The 18,312-nt window shown below is 47.1% G+C and overlaps 1 protein-coding gene across 3 annotated transcripts in view; it reads left to right on the top strand.

Moving 5' to 3' along the window:
- Window positions 1–18,312, top strand: part of LOC140735770 (small conductance calcium-activated potassium channel protein 3-like) — a 135,347-nt gene that overhangs the window by 59,218 nt on the left and 57,817 nt on the right. For all 3 annotated transcript variants that reach the window (XM_073061240.1, XM_073061238.1, XM_073061239.1), the window contains exons 3-4: window positions 630–1,048; window positions 13,501–13,642. In XM_073061240.1, coding sequence (XP_072917341.1) covers window positions 630–1,048; window positions 13,501–13,642 — 561 coding nt within the window. The remainder of the gene's footprint in view (window positions 1–629; window positions 1,049–13,500; window positions 13,643–18,312) is intronic.

The following is an 18,312-nucleotide window of genomic DNA, read 5'->3' on the forward strand; positions in this document are numbered from 1 at the left end:
AATTATTTAATAGACATATATGTACTTAATGTAACCGATTTTTCACTATATTTATCATGTGTTTCATTGTACTGCTAAAGTAAAGCTTACAAATATCCTGAGAAATGCTGGTGATATTAAAGCTGATTCTGATTCTGGAGTTTAGAAGAACAGTGGGGGAGGAATCTCATTGAAACCTAGTGAATTTTGGAAGTTCTGGATGGAGTGGACATGGAGAAGATGTGGCAGAGTCTCAGACCTGGGACACAGCCTCAGAATAGAAGAACAGAGATAAGGTGGAATTTCTTTAGCCAGAGTGAGGTGAGCTTTGTGGATTTTCCCCCCACAAATGGCTTTGGAGGCCAAATTACTGGGTATTATTAAAGACAGGGAGTTGATTAGTAAGAGCGTCAAAAGGGAGAAGGCAGGAGAATGGGGTTGAGAGGAAACCTAAATCAGCCATGATTTGATGGGCTGAACAGCCTAAAATTCAGCCCCTCTGTCTTACGGTCTTATAATCAATGCCCTGATCGATGAAGGCAAGCGTTCCATACACCACCTTTACCGCCCTGTCCGCTTTCAGGCACCTGAGGGTCCTTCTGTTTGCCATTCACGGTGTCTTTCTGTGACCGTGTCGCCCTCTCTTTCAGCTCTTCATGATAGACAATGGAGCTGACGACTGGAGGATCGCCATGACGTATGAGCGGATTTTCTTCATCAGCCTGGAGATGGTGGTGTGCGCCATCCATCCGGTGCCTGGCCGCTACATGTTCCATTGGAAGGCGCGCCTGGCCTTCAGCTATACCATGTCGGAGACCTGGGCCGACGTGGACATCATCCTCTCCATCCCCATGTTCCTCCGCCTCTACCTCATTGCCCGGGTAATGCTTCTGCACAGCAAGCTCTTCACGGACGCTTCCTCACGCAGCATCGGTGCCCTCAACAAGATCAACTTCAACACCCGCTTCGTCATGAAGACCCTCATGACCATCTGCCCTGGCACCGTGCTGCTGGTGTTCAGCATCTCACTGTGGATCATTGCGGCCTGGACCGTGCGTGTCTGCGAGAGGTGAGGGATTCCCTTGTCTGGGGCGCTGTTGGTGGAACGGGGAGGGGGCAGTGTCGAATCAGAACCTGCCGCCACGGAAGAGTAGCTAAAGCGGCCTAACCCAAAACAGCTGAGAGACTGAGTGAGGGGATTGACGCTGTGTGATGTGTTTTTAAATAACCAGGTTCTAAGTAAAAAAAAAGTACATTTGATCGTTAGGAAACCAGCAAAGATGAATGACAAAGCGATCAAAAATAGCAATAAAAACTAACAAAACTAGAGTAGTGACAGCAAAATTGACAGTCAACAAAAGATCCATTCCCTACTCAGTTTCTTCCTAACTAAACTAACAGTCCAAAGCGTGAATACGTGACTACTCTCATTTACTTCTACCACGCCCAAACCCACGGGACAAATTACCATAACCCTTAACAAAAGCACGCTACACAAAATACGATACTGGCAGACAGAAATAGGAATAGGGCTCTGACAGTAATGTTGCGGTTAGCGTGATTCTTGCAGCCCAGTCTGTGGCACCCATGGACCCGTCTCCAGCAAGAGTCCCATTTCATTCTCTCCACGTTTCAGCAACCCCTATGCAGTTTCAAACCCCTGGGGGTGCACACTTTGCACAACCTCTCATGATCCCAGAACACATCTTCCACAGTCAAGAAAAGCACACCAACCCCTCTACTTTCTGAGGACACTGAAGAGAGCTGGTCTATCTGCATCAATGCTCCGGCTGCGCGGCGGAGACCATCCTAACCGTCTGCATCACTGTGTGCTACGGAATCTGCACTGCGGCTGGCAGGAGGTTTAAAACTGCCCAACGCATTTCTGGCACCCGCCTACCCAGAATTCAATTTTCAAGGATGAGAGGAGATCTTACGGAAACATATAAAATTATGAAAGCGAAGGATAAGATAGAAACAGGAAAGTTGTTTCCACTGATGGGTGAGACTAGAATGAGGGGACATAGCCTCAAGATTCGGGCGAGTAGATTTAGGACGGAGATGAAGAGGAATTGCTTTTCCCAGAGAGTGGTGAATCTGAGGAATTCTCTGCCCAATGAAGCAGTGGAGGCTACCTCAATAAATATATTTAAGACGAGGTTGGATAGATTTTTGCATAGTAGGGGAATTGAGGGTTATGGGGAAAAGGCAGGTAGGTGGAGATGAGTCCACAGCCAGATTAGCCATTTTATTGAATGGCGGAGCAGGCTAGATGGCCGACTCCTGCTCCTATTTCTTATGTTCTTAAGTACCCTCCATCAAGGACATGTACAGTATTGTGCAGAAGTCTTAGGCACATGTTATACCTAGGGCATCTAAGACTTTTGCACAGCACTGTATTTGTCAATGTGGAGTGGAGAGTGAGTTTGCAAATCTGGCAGGAGCAAAGGATGTTGGGAATGGCAAGGATGGAGTACTATGGAAAGGGTGTGGGACAGGTGGCAGCGAAGCACCGTAAGATATTGGAGCAGAATTGGGCTATTTTGCCCGTCGAGTCTGTTCTGCCATTTCATCATGGCTGAACCATTTTCCCCCTCAGCCCCAATCTCCTGCCTTCAGATCCTAACTAAGAATCTAACAAACCCGCCTTAAATTTACCTAATGTCTTGGCCTCCACAGCTGCCTGTGGCAACAAATTCCACAGATTCTCCACTCTCCGGCTAAAGAAATTCTTCCTCATCTCCATTCTAAATGGACGTCCCTCTATTCTGAGTCTGTGTCCTCTGGTCTTAGACTTCCCACCATAGGAAACATCCTCCCCAAACCTACTCCATCAAAGCCTTTCGACAGATTTCAATGAGATACCCCCCCCATTCTCCAGTGAATGCAAACCCACAGCCAACAAACACTCCCCATATGATAAGCCTTTCAGTCCCAGAATCATTTTCGTGAACCTCCTTTGAACATTCTCCAACGTCAACACATCCCTTCTTAGATAAGGGGTCCAGATCTGCTCGCAATACTCCAAACGAGGCCTCACCAGCTCCTTATAAAGGCTCAGTATTGTATCCTCTCTTTTATATTCTAATCCGCTCAAAACAAATACTAACACTTCATTTGCGTTCCTCACCACCGACTCAACCTGCAATTTAACCATTAGGGAATTTTGCACAAGGACTCCCAAGCCCCTTTGTACCTTAGATTTTTAAATTTTCTCCTCATTTAGAAAATTGTCTATGCCTTTATTCCTTCTACCAAAGTGCATGACCATGAACTTCCCTGCACTGTATTCCATCTGCCACTTCTTTGCCCATTCTCCCAAACTGTCTAAGTCCTTCTGCAAAGTCTCTTGTTTTCCTCAATACTACCTTCCTCTTGACCTATCATTATATCATCTGCAATCTTGGCCACAAAGCCATCAATTTCATTTTCCAAATCATTAACGTACAACTGAAAAGAGGTGATCCCAACACCAGCCTCTACAGCCAACCAGAATATGTCCCTTTATTCCCACTCTTTGCCTCCTGCCAGTCAGTCAATCTTCCATCCATGCTAGTACCTTTCCTGTAATTCCAAGGGCTCTTATCTTGTTAAGCAGCCTCATGTGCAGCACCTTGTGAGAAGCCTTCTGAGAATCCAAGTAAACAATATCCACTGACTCTTCTTTGTCTACCCTGCCTGTTACTTCCTCAAAGAGTTCTAATAGACTCCGGTATTTGTCAGGTAAGGTTCCCCCTAAAGGAAATCATGCTGACTTTGGCCTGTTTTATCACGTGCCTCAATGCACCCTGAAAGCTTATCCTTAATAATGGATTTGAACATCTTTACAACCACTGAGGTCAGTCTATAATTTCACTTCTTCTGCGGTACGCAGGAAGGAGGGACTCCTTTCTTAAGCAGTGGGATGACATTTGCAATTTTTCAGTCCTCCGGAGCGATTCCAGAATCTAGTGATTCTTGAAGGACTATTAGGAATGCCTCAATATTCTCTTCAGCCACCTGTTTCAGAACCTTTGGGTGCAGGTGACTTATCTACCTTCAGACCTTTCAGCTTCCTAAACTGCATCAGTTCCAGAGTAACACTCGTCTTGTTCTCCTTTACGTGTGTGTTGAAGAATGACAATGAACAGTCTTGTTTCCCATGAACTCCCTTCCCTGCACCTTCACGAACTCTAGCCACCCAGCTACATAGTTAGAACTATTTAACCTTCCAGCTTGCACGTCAGAGGTTGTGATTTGGGAGGAAACCAGAAACCTAGGCAGTTACAAGGAGAGAATGTACAAACTCTGCTTAGAAAGCAGCAGAGGTTGGGATCGAACCCAACGTCTCTGGTGTTTTGGGACATTGGCTCTAACTGCTGTGCAGCCCTTCAATTGGACTGCGATTTTGAGTCCGTAATCCAGGAGTATGCAAAAACAGCATGGTTAGCACGACGACCTACAGCACCGGCTTGGGGTTTAATTCCCAGCACTGTCTGTAAGGTACTGTATTAATACATACACGACGCTGGAAGAACTCAGCAGGTCAGGCAGCATCCATGAGAAAAGAGTAGCCAACGTTTTGGGCCGAGACCCTTCATCAGGAATGGGGGGGGGGGGGGGGAAGAGAGGGCAAAAGCCCAGTAATAGAGATAGGGGAGGGGGAAGGGCTGGAGGCGCCAGGTGGAGAACCAATCAGAGGAAGGATAAAGGGGGGAAGGGGATAAGCATGAAAGAACTGTAGAGATAAAGGAGCAGAAAGTTGAAAGGAGAGAGAGGCAGAGAGGGACCTAGGATAGGGGAAGGGGGAGGGGGAGGGAATTACTGGAAATTAGAGAATTCAATGTTTATACCACCAGGCTGGAGGCTACCCAGACGGTAGATGACGTGTTGCTCCTCCAGCCTGAGTTTGGCCTCATCATGGCAGTAGAGGAGGCCATGTATGGACATATCTAGATGGGAATGAGAGGCAGAGTTGAAGTGGGTGGCAACCGGGAGGTCTTGTCTATTGTGACGGACGGAGCGTAGGTGTTCGACGAAGCGATCCCCCAATCTGCGTCGGGTCTCGCCGATGTAGAGGAGGCTGCACCGGGAGCACCGAATGCAATAGATGACTCCAGCAGACTTGCAGGTGAAGTGTTGCCTCACCTGGAAGGACTGTCTGGGGCCCGGAATGGTGGTAAGGGGGGAGGTGTGGGGACAGGTGTAGCATTTGCGCTTACAGGGATAAGTGCCGGGTGGGAGATCTGTGGGGAGGGACGTGTGGACCAGGTAGTCGTGGAGGGAACGATCCCTGCGAAAAGCAGAGAGGGGTAGGGAGGGAAAGATGTGCTGGGGGGTGGGGTCCTGTTGAAGGTGGCGGAAGTTGCGGACTGTATTAATACAGTCTTCCCATGACCACTTGGGTTTTCTCCATATGCTTTGGCTTTGCCCTACATTCCAGAGACATCCGGGTTAGGATTATTACATTGTGGGTATACTATGTTGACTGTCGCCATTCCCAGCATCCTTTGCTTCCGCCAGATTTACAAACTGACCAGTACGGTACCTAAGACTTTTGCGCAGTACTGTATTCGTCACTGTGGAGTGGAAAGTGAGTTTGTAAATCTGGCAGGAGCAAAGGAAGTTGGGAAAGGTGGTGGTTGAGTGCCGCGGGAAGGGTGTGGGACAGGTGGCAGAGGAGGAGTGCCAGGGGCAGGTGCAGACACACCCAGTCCTGAGACACCAGGCAAGGTCATCTGATTCCAAACAATTGGTTTAATGACCATTACAATTGGTATATCGATCATTATTGATCTTCCTGCTCCCTCTCCTCTCCATTCCCATTTTGCCAACCATTATTCCCCCTTCCCACTCTCAGTCCACAATAGAGACCCATAACAGAACCAGGTTTATCATCACTCAAATATGTCATGAAACGTGTGTTTTCTTTTTAGCAGCAGCAGTACAGTGCAATACATTAAATTTACTACAGTGCTCTGATCATTGGTATGAACAATGATTTCACTGTATGATCTGATGTTTCAATGTACATGTAATAAATGAAGGTAAGGCAGAATCTATTATAACTATCTCCCTGATTGCCCATTGCCACAAATCCAATTAGATCTCCACGTTGGAACACTGGATGTGAAACAAGGTTGTTTGGACAGATTAATATCCCTGGCGGAAATGGCTATTGATCAAATGGGGACTGCAGTTGTTCCACCCACTCGAACATTTCAGTCAGTTTTCTCAGCTTGTTGAGCGGTGTTGATCACAAAATCCCAGCATGCTGCCCCTCAACCCTCCAGGGAAGATCCCCCCCCCCCCCCTTTGCTCTGCACCCCTCCACCTGCAAGAGCATTCTGTCATTTTTGGCTTCCATGTTGGGACCATGATCTCTCAGCCCTTGCAGTGTCAGAAAATAGCATGCTGTTCCTTGTCAGCACACACACAACGCTGGAGGAGCTCAGCAGTTCAGGAAGCACCTAGCGAAGGGAATAAACTGCCGATATTTCGGGCCAAGATCCTTTATCAGGACTGGAAAAGAGAGGTCAGAAAGTTTGGCGGGGTGGGGGGGGGGAGGAGTCTAACCCGGCAGGTGATATGTGAGACCATGTGAGGGTGAAGGTGGGCAGATGGAGAAGGGGTGGGGCTGGATGATATGAGAATCTGACAGGTGAGACCAGGTGAGGGTGAAGATGGGTGGGGGGGGGGCACTGGATGATGTGAGTATCTGGGAGGTAATCGGTGGAAAAGATCTGACTGGAGAGGACAGTGGAGTAAGCAAACATGGAGCACTACAGCACAGTGCAAGCCTTTCGGCCTATGATTTTGTCCCAATCTTTCAGCCTACCCTAAGATCAATCTAACTCTTCTCTCCTCCATTTTTGTTTAATCCATCTGCTTATCTAAGAGTCTTGTCAATGTCATGTACCTTACCACCATTCACAGCATACATTCCATGCAGTTACCACGTCTCTGAGTGAAAGAAATCTCTGGCTTCACCTATAGGGAGAAGCGATGTCGATGTTTCAGGCCGAGACCCTTCGTCAGGACGAAGAGATTCATTTTCTTGCAGGCATTCACGGTAGATACAAAGAAACACAACAGAATCAATGAAGAATGACACACGAAGTCTGAAGCAGCCAATGTGCAAGAAAAGATAAACTATGCAAATAAAAAAACATAAATAGATAGATAAGTAAATAATCTGGAGAAGATGAATTATAGAATCCTTGAAAATGAGTCTATAGGTTGTGGAATCAGTTCAGTGATGAGTTGAGTGAAGTTAAGCTTCTTGTAAATGGTGGGGAGAGCTCTGCCTGCACAGTGAAGGCTTTGAGCAACACGGGAGTTTTGCTGACCAGACCGGCAAACACCAACTAAGCAACATGGGAAGCACACAGTAGTTTTCTGAGTCCGACATCTTGTAGCATCTCTGAAGGAGACAATATAAATAAGTCTCTCTTTCACTCCCTTCAGTAAACAAAAGTGTAATTGTCAAACCACAGATTAATTCACTCCAACAACCCCTGAACCATCCTATCTCTATCATTCTTTCTCCCAATTGCTGTTATGAATCCAGCTATAACAAGGTTTTAAAGTTATTGCCCAGGGCTTATTCTCTGCTTCCTAAGCACTGAATGTAATTTCATTCAATTTGTGCCGGGGATCGAACAGTGGTGAAGGAACAGAGCGAGGTGAATTTGATATCTTGGGTAACTTGAAGCCATTGATCAGTGCCACATGCAGTTTGTGCTTGATACATCACAATCACCTTTGCTTAAAAAGGTGCTCGAAAGTTTGTTGAGACAAGGATGCCCCAGGGCAATCTCCAGTGAGCTGTTAATTCCCTTTGAGACACTGGGCATGTAATCCAGTGCAGTGCAGAGATGTTGATCTGAGAGCCTGTGCGGCTTCAGATGTGCATGGGAACCCCTGTGAGGAATATTTTCAAAATTAGAGATTCGCTTTTTTGTCACATATACGTCAAAACATACATTGTTTGCATCAAATCAAATCAGTGATAATTGTGCTGGACAGCTTGTAAGGGTCACCATACTTCTGTTGTCAACATTACTCACTAACCCTCCATAGCTCACTAACTCTCATCTGCATGCCTTTGGAATAGACAGTAGGTGAGGGAGAAAATTGGATTACCTGGAGCAAACACACACGTTCATGGGGAAAACATACAAACCCCTTACAGTGTGGGGACTGAACCTCAATCTTACAGCTGGTACTGTAAAGCGATTGGGCTAATTACTGTGCTGCTGTGCCACCCAAAAGTTCAAAGTAAATCTATTAGCAAAGTTCATATATGTTGGCATATACTACCTTGAGATCATTTTCTTGTAGGCATTTACAAGGAAAAAAGGAGATACAATATAATTTTATGCAAACTAGACGTAAACAAATTTGCAAACATCCAGTGTGTAAAAGAAGACAAAGTGTACAAATAATAAATAGTACTGAGAACGTGAGATGTAGAGTCCTTGAAAGTGAGTTTCTAGGTTGTGGAATCAGTTCAATGCTGGGGTGAGTAAAGTTATCCACACCAGTTCAGGAGCCTGATGGTTGAAGGGTAATAACTGTTCCTGAACCTGGTGGGGCAGAGCCCAAGGCTCCTGAACCTCCTACTGAACGGTAAAGTGAGCAAAGGATGGTGGAGGCCCTTTATGATGAATAAAAATGAGAGATTCTGAAGATGCTGGAATTCCAAAGCAAAACACACAGAATGCTGGAGAACTTGGTAGGTCAGGCAGCATCCATGGAAATGAACAGTCAACGTATCAGGCCGACGCCCTTCTTCAGGGCCCTTCCTTAATGATAGATTCTGTTTCCTTGTGCCAGTGCTCCTTGTAAATGTGCTCAATGGTGAGAGGGTTTTGCCTGCGATGGACTGGGCTGTGTCCACCACCTTCTGTAGAATTGTAGTATTTTATTTTTAAATCGTAATTTATTAAATTGGAAAGCATGGGGTGGGGAGAGCTGTTTTGGCGACCCTTTCCATTTGACCCTCAACCAGCAGGGTGCAGTCGTTTATCCGCTTGTTCAATTTATTTTTAAGTTGTTGTCAGCGCTGACCATCGCTGAGGTTGGGTCGGGTTCCTCTCTTGTAGAATTGGGTCGATCTTCCAGCTGTGGAGAAAAGTCCATAGATCCCTCAAAGTTGCTGTGCAATTTGTTAGGGTGGTTAAGAAGGAGAATGGTGGATTGAGTTCAAGTGCCTTGAGGTAGTGTTACAGCATTATAAAACTCTGGTTAGACCACTCTTGGGGTATTATACATGCAAGACATTCTGCAGATGCTGGAAATCCAGAACAACACATGCAAAATGCTGGAGGAACTCAGCAGTCAGAAATGAATAAACAGTTGGCATTTCAGGAGAGGCTCTTCTTCAGGAATGGAAAGGACATTGTGTTCAGTTCTGGTCGCCTCATTATAGGAAGGATGTAGAAGCTTTAGAGAAGGTGCAGAGGAGATCTACCAGGAAACTGCCTGGATAAGAGAGCATGCCTTATGAGGATAGGTTGAGCAAGCTGGGAGTAAAGGAGGATGAGAGGTGACTCGATAGAGGTGAACAAAGATTATAAGCAAGTATATATAGAGTGAACAGCCTTTTTCCTAGGGAGGCAATGGTTAATAGACAATAGACAATAGGTGCAAGAGTAGGCCATTCGGCCCTTTTAGCCAGCACCACCATTCACTGTGATCATGGCTGATCATACACAATCAGTACCCCGTTCCTGCCCTCTCCCCATATCCCTTGACCCCGCTATCTATAAGAGCTCTATATATATCTATAAGAGAATATCAGAGGACTTCCTTTTAAGGCAAGTAGAATAAAGTTTTGAGGAGATCTCAGTGGTTTTCTTTTGCACAGAGAGTGATAGGTAATCTGTTCTTCAGAGTCTCTTCTTAAATCCTTTAGGTGCCTGGAACGCACAGGTTACCAAGACTGATACATTAGGAAAATTGAAGAGACTCTTAGATAGTCACATGGATGTATGAAACATGGAGGTTATGGGCTGTGTAGGAGGGAAGGGTTAGTTGGCAGAACATTGTGGGCTGAAGGGCCTGTACTGTGCCATTGTGTTCTATGGTCTATGAACAAGTATTTGGTATCAGACTATGATGGCTTTGGTGACAGTTAGGAAGGTGTTCGTGTTTTGCAGGCGTTATAGTATTGTTGGGGCAGTGGGGGAGGGGTCATCCCAAGAGCCCAAGCTGGGGAATCCGGCCATGGGACAGGCCTGATGGTCACTCTGGGAGGGTGAGGAGCAGCTGTCTGCCTTTGAGAAGTAATCGGACTGAAGAGCAAAAGTTATCGGGTGATTCCAAGGGGAAAGTTAGAATATTGGGTCTGTTGGATTAACGCTATTGTATCCTTGGCCACTCTGTGGTGAAACGCTTCATGAAGTATCAACTGCTCATTCCCCTCCACTGAGGCTGCCTGACCTGCTGAGTTCCTCCTGCGTTCTTTGAGTGTTGTTCCACGTTTCCAGCATCCTTGTGGCCTGGGGCTGTGAAGGAACTGGAGCTGTTGAGAGGGCTGCGGGCCAGATGCTGGCAAATGGGACGAGCTTGCTGGGTAACAAAGAATGAGTTGGGCTGAAGGTTCTGTTTCTTCACTTTATGACACTACCTTCCAACTCAGGGTAAAGAACCACCATTCTTCCAGGATACCAGGGAGAAGCTTATTTGCCTTTCTACAAAACCATGCCAATATCGTAGATCCTGCTCAAGGCAGGGAGCGGGATGGGTGCCCAAAGCAACAGAATCCTGGATTGATTTCTAAAAGATTAGCTTTATTTATCACATATACATTGAAACATACAGTGAAATGTGTCATTTGCTTCAACAACCAAAACAAATCAAGAACATGCGGGGGGTGGGGCGGCCCACAAGAGTCACCGTGCTTCCGGTGCCAACATCGTGTGCCCGCAGCTCACTAACTCTTTGGAATGTGGAAGAAAAATGGAGTAAATGGGGGAAACCCACATGGGCAACTGGAGAAGGTGCAGATTTCTTACAGAGAGCAGTGGGAATTGAACCCAGGTTGGTAACTGGTAGCTCTGTAGAGCACTGCGCAAACCCCTATGCTACTGTGCCGCCCATGTACGATCTTGGATAATGGGCTCGTTCCAGTCCTATTGAAGGGCTGCCACGCTAGCACCGTGGGTAGAGCCACTGTTCCGCAACACCAGAGACCCCAGGTCCAATCCCGACCTCTGGTGCGCTCTCTATGAAGTCTGCATGTTTTCTCCCTGGGACTGCTCTGGGTCCTGTGGTTTCCTCCCATATCCTGACCACATGTGAGCTCCTAGTGTGTAAGTGGGTGGATGAATCTGGCAGGGAGAGGAGTTAATAAGAATGAGGGGATTAATACATGAACAACACACTCAAAATGCCGGAGAAACTCAGCGGGTTGGGCAGGATTCATGGAGAGGAATAAGCAGTTAACATTTCGTCAGGACTGGAAAGGAAGAGAGAATAAGAAGCTGAGGGGAGGTGGTGGGGTACATGCTGGTAGTTGATAGGTGAGACCGGGTGAGGAAGGGAGGTGGGTAGGTGAAGTGAGAAGCTGGGAGGTGACAGGTGGAAGAGGTAAAGAGCTGAAGAAGAGAGCGGAGGATAAAGGACCATGGAAGATGGGGAAGGAGGAGGGAAACCAGAGGGCATCTTCTAAAGAACACCTTTGCCCCATCTGCCTCAAAAAGCAGGATCTGCTGATGGCCACTTCAAATTCAATTTCCCATTCCCAATCTGACATGTCTGTCCATTGTCTTCTCTACTGCCATGATGAGGCCACATTCAGGTCGAAGGAGCAATGCCTCATATTCCATTTGTGTAGCCTCCAACCTGACGGCATGAATATTGATTTCTCCAACTTATGGTAATATCTTGCCCCCTCTCTTTCTCTCTTTTGCGATTTCCCATTCTAATTCCCCTTTCACTCTTTTTCTTCTTATCACACCACCTCTGGTGCCTCTCCTTCTTCCCTTTCTTCCATGATCCACTGTCCTGTCCTATCAAATTCCTCCTTCTTCAGCCCTTTACCTCTTCCACCTATCACCTGCCAGCTTCATTCCTTCCCCCTCACCAGATCCCACCTATCACCTGCCAGCTTCATTCCTTCCCCCTCACCAGATCTCACCAATCACCTGCCAGCCTCTACTCTTTCCCCTCCCCCACCACCACCTTATTCTGGCTCCTGCCCCTTCCTCTCCAACCCCGATGGAGGATCTCAGCCTGAAATGTTGTTAATTCTCCTCGATGGATGCTGCCAGACCTGCTGAGTTCCTCCCAGCACTTCGTATGTTTTGCCCAAGATTTCCAGCATCTGCAGACTAGCTTCAAAGTACATTTATTATTAAAGTATGAACGCAGTATACAACTCTGAGATTCATCTCTCCACAGACTGCCATGCAACAAAGAACCAATCTGCTCAAAGAAAAACGTTAAACCCCCTACTCCCCCATGCGCAAACGGCAAAAAAAAGAAACACGATGAAGACACGGAATATAAACACAAAAGCCATATTTCAGTTCAGTTCAGCTCAGTGTTCATTGTCTGCAGGCTGTCTGATTCAAAAATTGCCTAAAACGTAGTAACAAAAAAAAAATCCAGAACTAGAGCACATCATAATAACCGAATTAGAGTCCAAATCTACAACCTGCATCGATTAAACCTTGCTCCAGCCCCATCTGCCCACAGCATCGAGGGAGAGCAAGAACCTTCCCATGAGAGCAGCGGGAGGGAGAGCCCGCCACACGCAGACACCTTCTCCAGCAGCGAGCAAGAGGCTGGTAGATGGCGCTGAACACTCACTCACCTCCACACCCACCTCGGTGTTCTCAATCTTCCTTGATGCTTTAATCAGCAAGGTTGGCAAGAGATGGAGTCAATCATGGGCTCGCGCCTTGTCTCCTGGCCTCTGCAGCGCACCCTTTGGTCACAACCTTCTGAAACTTTTTCGGAGACAGCAAAGCACCCAATCGACCCGAAATCATACTGCCAGAATGTAGATGACAGGCTCTAACAGTAGCAGAACCGTATCTGAAATAAAAAGATGTAAAAACAGTGGAAGGATTTTCTTTGTGGCCCGTCTTGAGGACGTCACCTTTGGTAACGTTGTTTGCTGGCGCCATCTTCTTCTGGACTTGTGTTTAGGATTAATGCAGGAATCCCATCCATGGGAGGTCGATGGCCGGCACAGACTGGGCTGGCTGAATGTCCCGTTTCCGTACTGACTCTTTCTACGACTGTGATCCTTTGACCCTGACCAGCTTGCGGTATTTCCGATGCTATGGCAGCCTTGGCATTACATTGGCTTGGAGCTCTCCCGCTCCCCCTCCCCCAAAACACCCCCTGGAAAGGCGCTATGGAGACGCAACCTTTGCTGGTGTGAGGGGAAGAGGGTTGATGTGAATGGTGACGGGGATGAGGGTGCCCATTTCTCGCGTGTGATCGAGTCATCTTGCAGTCATTGGCCGCCGCCTTAACCCTTTGCAACCTCTGTCTACCCTCCCTCCACACCCCCACCACCTTAAGGTACCACGACAATCAGGATGTCACCAGTAACTTCCTGGGTGCAATGTGGCTTATTTCCATTACCTTCCTGTCCATTGGATACGGCGATATGGTACCCAACACCTACTGTGGGAAGGGCGTGTGCCTGGTGACAGGGATCATGGTAAGTTGTCCTCTCTTCTACTTCACCGGGTGGCTGTGCGCTCAATAGTTGACATGGGGCTCCCCTGTAGCGTTCCGGGGGGCTGGCAGAACATCGCAGGAGCATTCATACCTTCAAGCCAGCTGTATCCTGCAGTGTGGGATTGGGAAGAGAAAGCACACAGCGTCCTGAAAGAACTTGATAGTGATGATAAGAGGTATAAATCGAGTGGATAATCAGAAACTTTTTCCCAGGGTGTTAAAGGATAATAACAGGAGGCATAATTTAAAGATGATTGGGGGGGAAGTGTAGGTTGGGTGGGGGGAGGGATGTCAGAGGTAGTTTTTTTTAAGAGCACTGAGAGTGGTGGGTGTGTGGAACCTGCTGCCAGTGGTGGTAGATGTAGCTACATTAAATGTAGGGACATTTGAGGAACTCCTAGATGGGTGATAGAAAAATGGAGGGCTGTGTAGGAGGGCAGGGTATGATTGATCTTAGAGTAGGTTAAACGATTGGCACATCAAGGGCCCGAACTGTGTGAATCGTACACCTCACCATGCCACTACGTCACGCGTGAGCACCCTGCCAAAGCAAAGTGAGGTAGACACGTTTAGCCCCGTGTGATGTGGCGGCATCTATGGAGAGGAATAAACAGTTGATACTTCAGGCCAACCTGCAGAGCTCCTCCAGGTTTTGCTGAAGATTTCCAGCATCTGCAGACTCCCTTGCGTTCTATGTCTCTGCTTGAGGTCACGATTGAGGGTGTCCCTGGATTTGTGAGGCAGCAGCTCTATCACCTGTGGTACCATGTCCACTCCCCCCCACCCTGCCTCCAGTGAAACTGTAGTGATCTGTGTTCTAACTGAACAGGTCAGGCAGCATCTATGCCTACCTACTTAAGCCCCGTCATCCCTATTGGGACATAGGCATCTCACCAGGGTCCTCTGTCGTGGGCTAGTCTTTCAAGTTGTCCCCAGTAGTGCTCATCCTCGAAGATCCTTCCTCTCCCGGGGGTGAGGTCTTTGGAGCTTCTCTTGGAGTTTCTGTAGCTCTGGGTTTTTATGGGATGGGATTTCTTGACCCCATGCCCAACCCTCCACCGTTTGCAGCCAGGGTCGTATCTGTCCAGGGTAGAGTTAGGTGTTGTGTATTTAATATTTGAGTAACGTTGCAAATACATTGCTTGACCAAGCTGTACAATTCATCACAGGTCACATGCATGGCACACGTTACCATCCCAGCACACCACGCATGAGCGCCCCACCAAAGCAAAACGAAGTAGGCACGTTTAGCCCCTGACTCCCATGCGACATGGTGGCATCTATGCAGAGGAATAAACAGTTGATATTTTGGGCCAATCTGCAGAGTTCCTCCAGCACTTTGTGGGTTTTACTCAAGATTTCCAGCATCTGCAGACTCTCTTGTGTTAATGGCTAATTAAGGAATTATCAACAAAAACAAATCTAATCTTTAAAATGTTGGAGGAACTCAGCTGGTCGGGCAACATCTATGGTCAGAAGCTGAGATACATCCTAGGATGTGCTGGGACGCGCCATCAGTGATGTAACCCAGTGTCTTCAACTGTTTCAGGCCTTTGAACATCAGACACCCTTACCCAAGTGACCCAGCCATGGTTAATCAGACCCCAGCATGTGTCCCAGCAGCACTGGTCCATAGGTCAACTTCTTGATCCATAGCTATCTGGAGGCTCACTCAGCGGCCTTTGTTATGGTCCTGATGGCTCTTTTCTGCCTCCCCATGGGGCGGCACGGTAGCGTAGAAGTTAGCACAACGCTTTACAGGCGACTCAGGTTCAATTCCCGCTGCTGCCTATACGGAGTTTGTATGTTCTCCCCGTGACCGTGTGGATTTCCTCCAGGTGCTCTGGTTTCCTCCCATGGTCCAAAGACATTCCGGTTGGTAGGCTAATTGGGCATTGTAAATTGTCCCGTGATTGGGCTAGGGTTAAATCGGGGACTGCTGGATAATGTGGCTTGAATGTCCAGAAAGGTCTATTCCTCACTGTATCTCAACAATAAATAAAGAATGCCAAGGAAAGAGTAGGTTCCGCAAAGCAAGCAACCAGCAAAACCTTTACACCCCACCATTATAGGCTCACAACATGCCCTCCACCTCTGCCTCTGGCACTGCTCTACCAGCTCCTGGTATCTGAATGTTTTATGCTCCAACGCCTCCTCAATCCAGTCTTCCCAAGGCACTGTTCGTTCTACCATGACCATCTGCTTTGAGGTTTCTGACAGAATGACCATGTCAGGCCTCAGTGAATGAACAGTCGATGTTTCAGGTCATCAGGATTGGAAAGGAAAGGAGCAGAAGCCAGGGTCATTTGAGTTACTGGAGCCTTCCTGTCAGATCGAACCAGTCTGGCCATTCTCCTCTCACCTCCCTCATTAACAAGGAGTTTTCACCCACAGAGCTGTTGCTCACTGGATTTTTTTTTTTGCTTTGTCACACCATTCTCTGTAAATCCTAGAGAGATTCCAGGAGATCAGCAGTTTCTGAATACACAAACCAAACCACCTGACACCAACAATCATTCCACGATCAAAGTCACTTAGATCACATTTCTTGCCCATTCTGAAGTTTGGTCTGAACAACAGCTGAACCTCTTGACCACGTCTGCATGCTTTTATGCTTTGAGTTGCTGTCACATGATTGGGTAATTAGATATTTATATTAACGAGCAGGTGTATGTAATAAAATGGCCACTAAGTGTTGATATGATATGTTGAAATTTATAGTTTATTCTGTGTCATGCACTGTACTGTCATCTCAAAAAACAAATTTCACGACGTATGTCAGTGATAGTAAAGCTGATTCTGAATCTGAGTCACTGGGAGCAGGAGAGGAATCCTTGAATTCCTTCTCATTTGTCCTTGGGAAATGGATCTGACGAGTCCCACACATAAAAGCAGACACTTCAGGCCAAAGCATCCAAACTGACCGTGTTGCCCAGTGAGCTGCTTCCATCAGCCCGCTTTTGACCCCTAGGCCTATAAACCTCTCCTATTCATCTGGATGGCTTTTAGATCTCAGGGCAGGTCTCAGTCCCTCAACCTCTCCTATCCATGGATGGATTTTAGTGGATAGCGCAATGCTTTACAGTGCCGGCTGTAAAGGAGTTCGTATGTTCTCCCTCTGACCGTGTAGGTTTCCTCTGGGTGCTGCGGTCTCCTCCCACATTCCCAAAGGTCTGGGTTAGTGGGTGGGCTGTGTTGGCACTGGAAGCATGACAACACTTGCCGTCTGCCCCCAGAACAACCTTGGACTGTGCTGGTCATTGATGCAAACGATGCATTCCACTGCATGTTTCGATGTCTTGTTATTCCTCTCTGCACCTCGAAACACGATAAATCAATAAACAGAGAAAGGTTTAAATTACAGAGAAAGGTTGAACGTTAGGTCTTTATTCTTTGGAGCATAGAAGGTTGAGGGGGGACTTGATAGAGGTATTTAAAATTATGAGGGGGATAGATAGAGTTGATGTGGATAGGCTTTTTCCATTGAGAGTAGGGGAGATTCAAACAAGAGGACATGAGTTGAGAGTTAGGGGGCAAAAGTTTAGGGGTAACATGAGGGGGACTTCTTTACTCAGAGAGTGGTAGCTGTGTGGAACGAGCTTCCAGTAGAAGTGGTAGAGGCAGGTTCGGTATTGTCATTTAAAAAAAAAATTGGATAGGTATATGGACAGGAAAGGAATGGAGGGCTATGGGCTGAGTGCGGGTCGGTGGGACTAGGTGAGAGTAAGCGTTCGGCACGGACTAGAAGGGCCGAGATGGCCTGTTTCCGTGCTGTAATTGTTATATGGTTAAACAGGTTCAGGGCCCTGATGGTTGAGGGGTGATAACTGTTCCTGAACTTGGTGGTGTGGGACCTAAGGTTCCTGTACCTCCTGCTTGATGGTAGCAGTGAGAATAGGGCATCACCTGGATGGTGGGGGTCCTTGATGATGGATACAGCTTACAATGAACTACACATTTGCATTTCTCTATTCCATTACACACCCTACTATTCATTAAGTCCCAAGCCTGGCTTGATCTCCCGAAATGTAATACCTCACATTGACCTGGGTTGAAAGCAAGTTGGCTGTCCTCAGCCCACATACCCAGCTGATCAAGATCTCATATTTCATAACCCCTGCAGGACAGCCATATGTCATCCATTTGAGCATGAGGATTATGGGATCCCTCCCGCCCACATAATGAAGGTACCTCCACTGTCTGGTTAGATCAGATGTTCCAATATCCCAGTATACCAGCCGCCAATACATTTCAGAATCAGATATACAAGACGAAATTCAGAGATGACTATACCTCCAGAATAATAAGAAACAGGAGCTAGCCATCTGGCCCTTCGAGTCTGCTCTGCCATTGAATAAAATCACGGCTGATCTGACCTTGGAGTCAGCCTCACCTACCTGCCCTTTCTCCATAACCCTCAATTCTCCTGCTAAGCAAAAATCTATTTAACTGTGTCTTAAATATATTTACCAAGGAGGACTCTATTGCTTCCCTGGGCAGAGAATTCCACAGGTTCACTGCTCTCTGGGAAAAGCAGTTTCTCCGCATCTCTGTCTGTTCCCCTGAATCTTGAGGCTCTGTCCTCTAGTCTCATTTACCAATGGAAGCAACTTTCCTGACTCTAGTTTACCTAATCCTTTCATAATTTTA

This window comes from Hemitrygon akajei, chromosome 11, assembly GCF_048418815.1.
Source record: "Hemitrygon akajei chromosome 11, sHemAka1.3, whole genome shotgun sequence".
NCBI lineage: Eukaryota > Metazoa > Chordata > Chondrichthyes > Myliobatiformes > Dasyatidae > Hemitrygon > Hemitrygon akajei.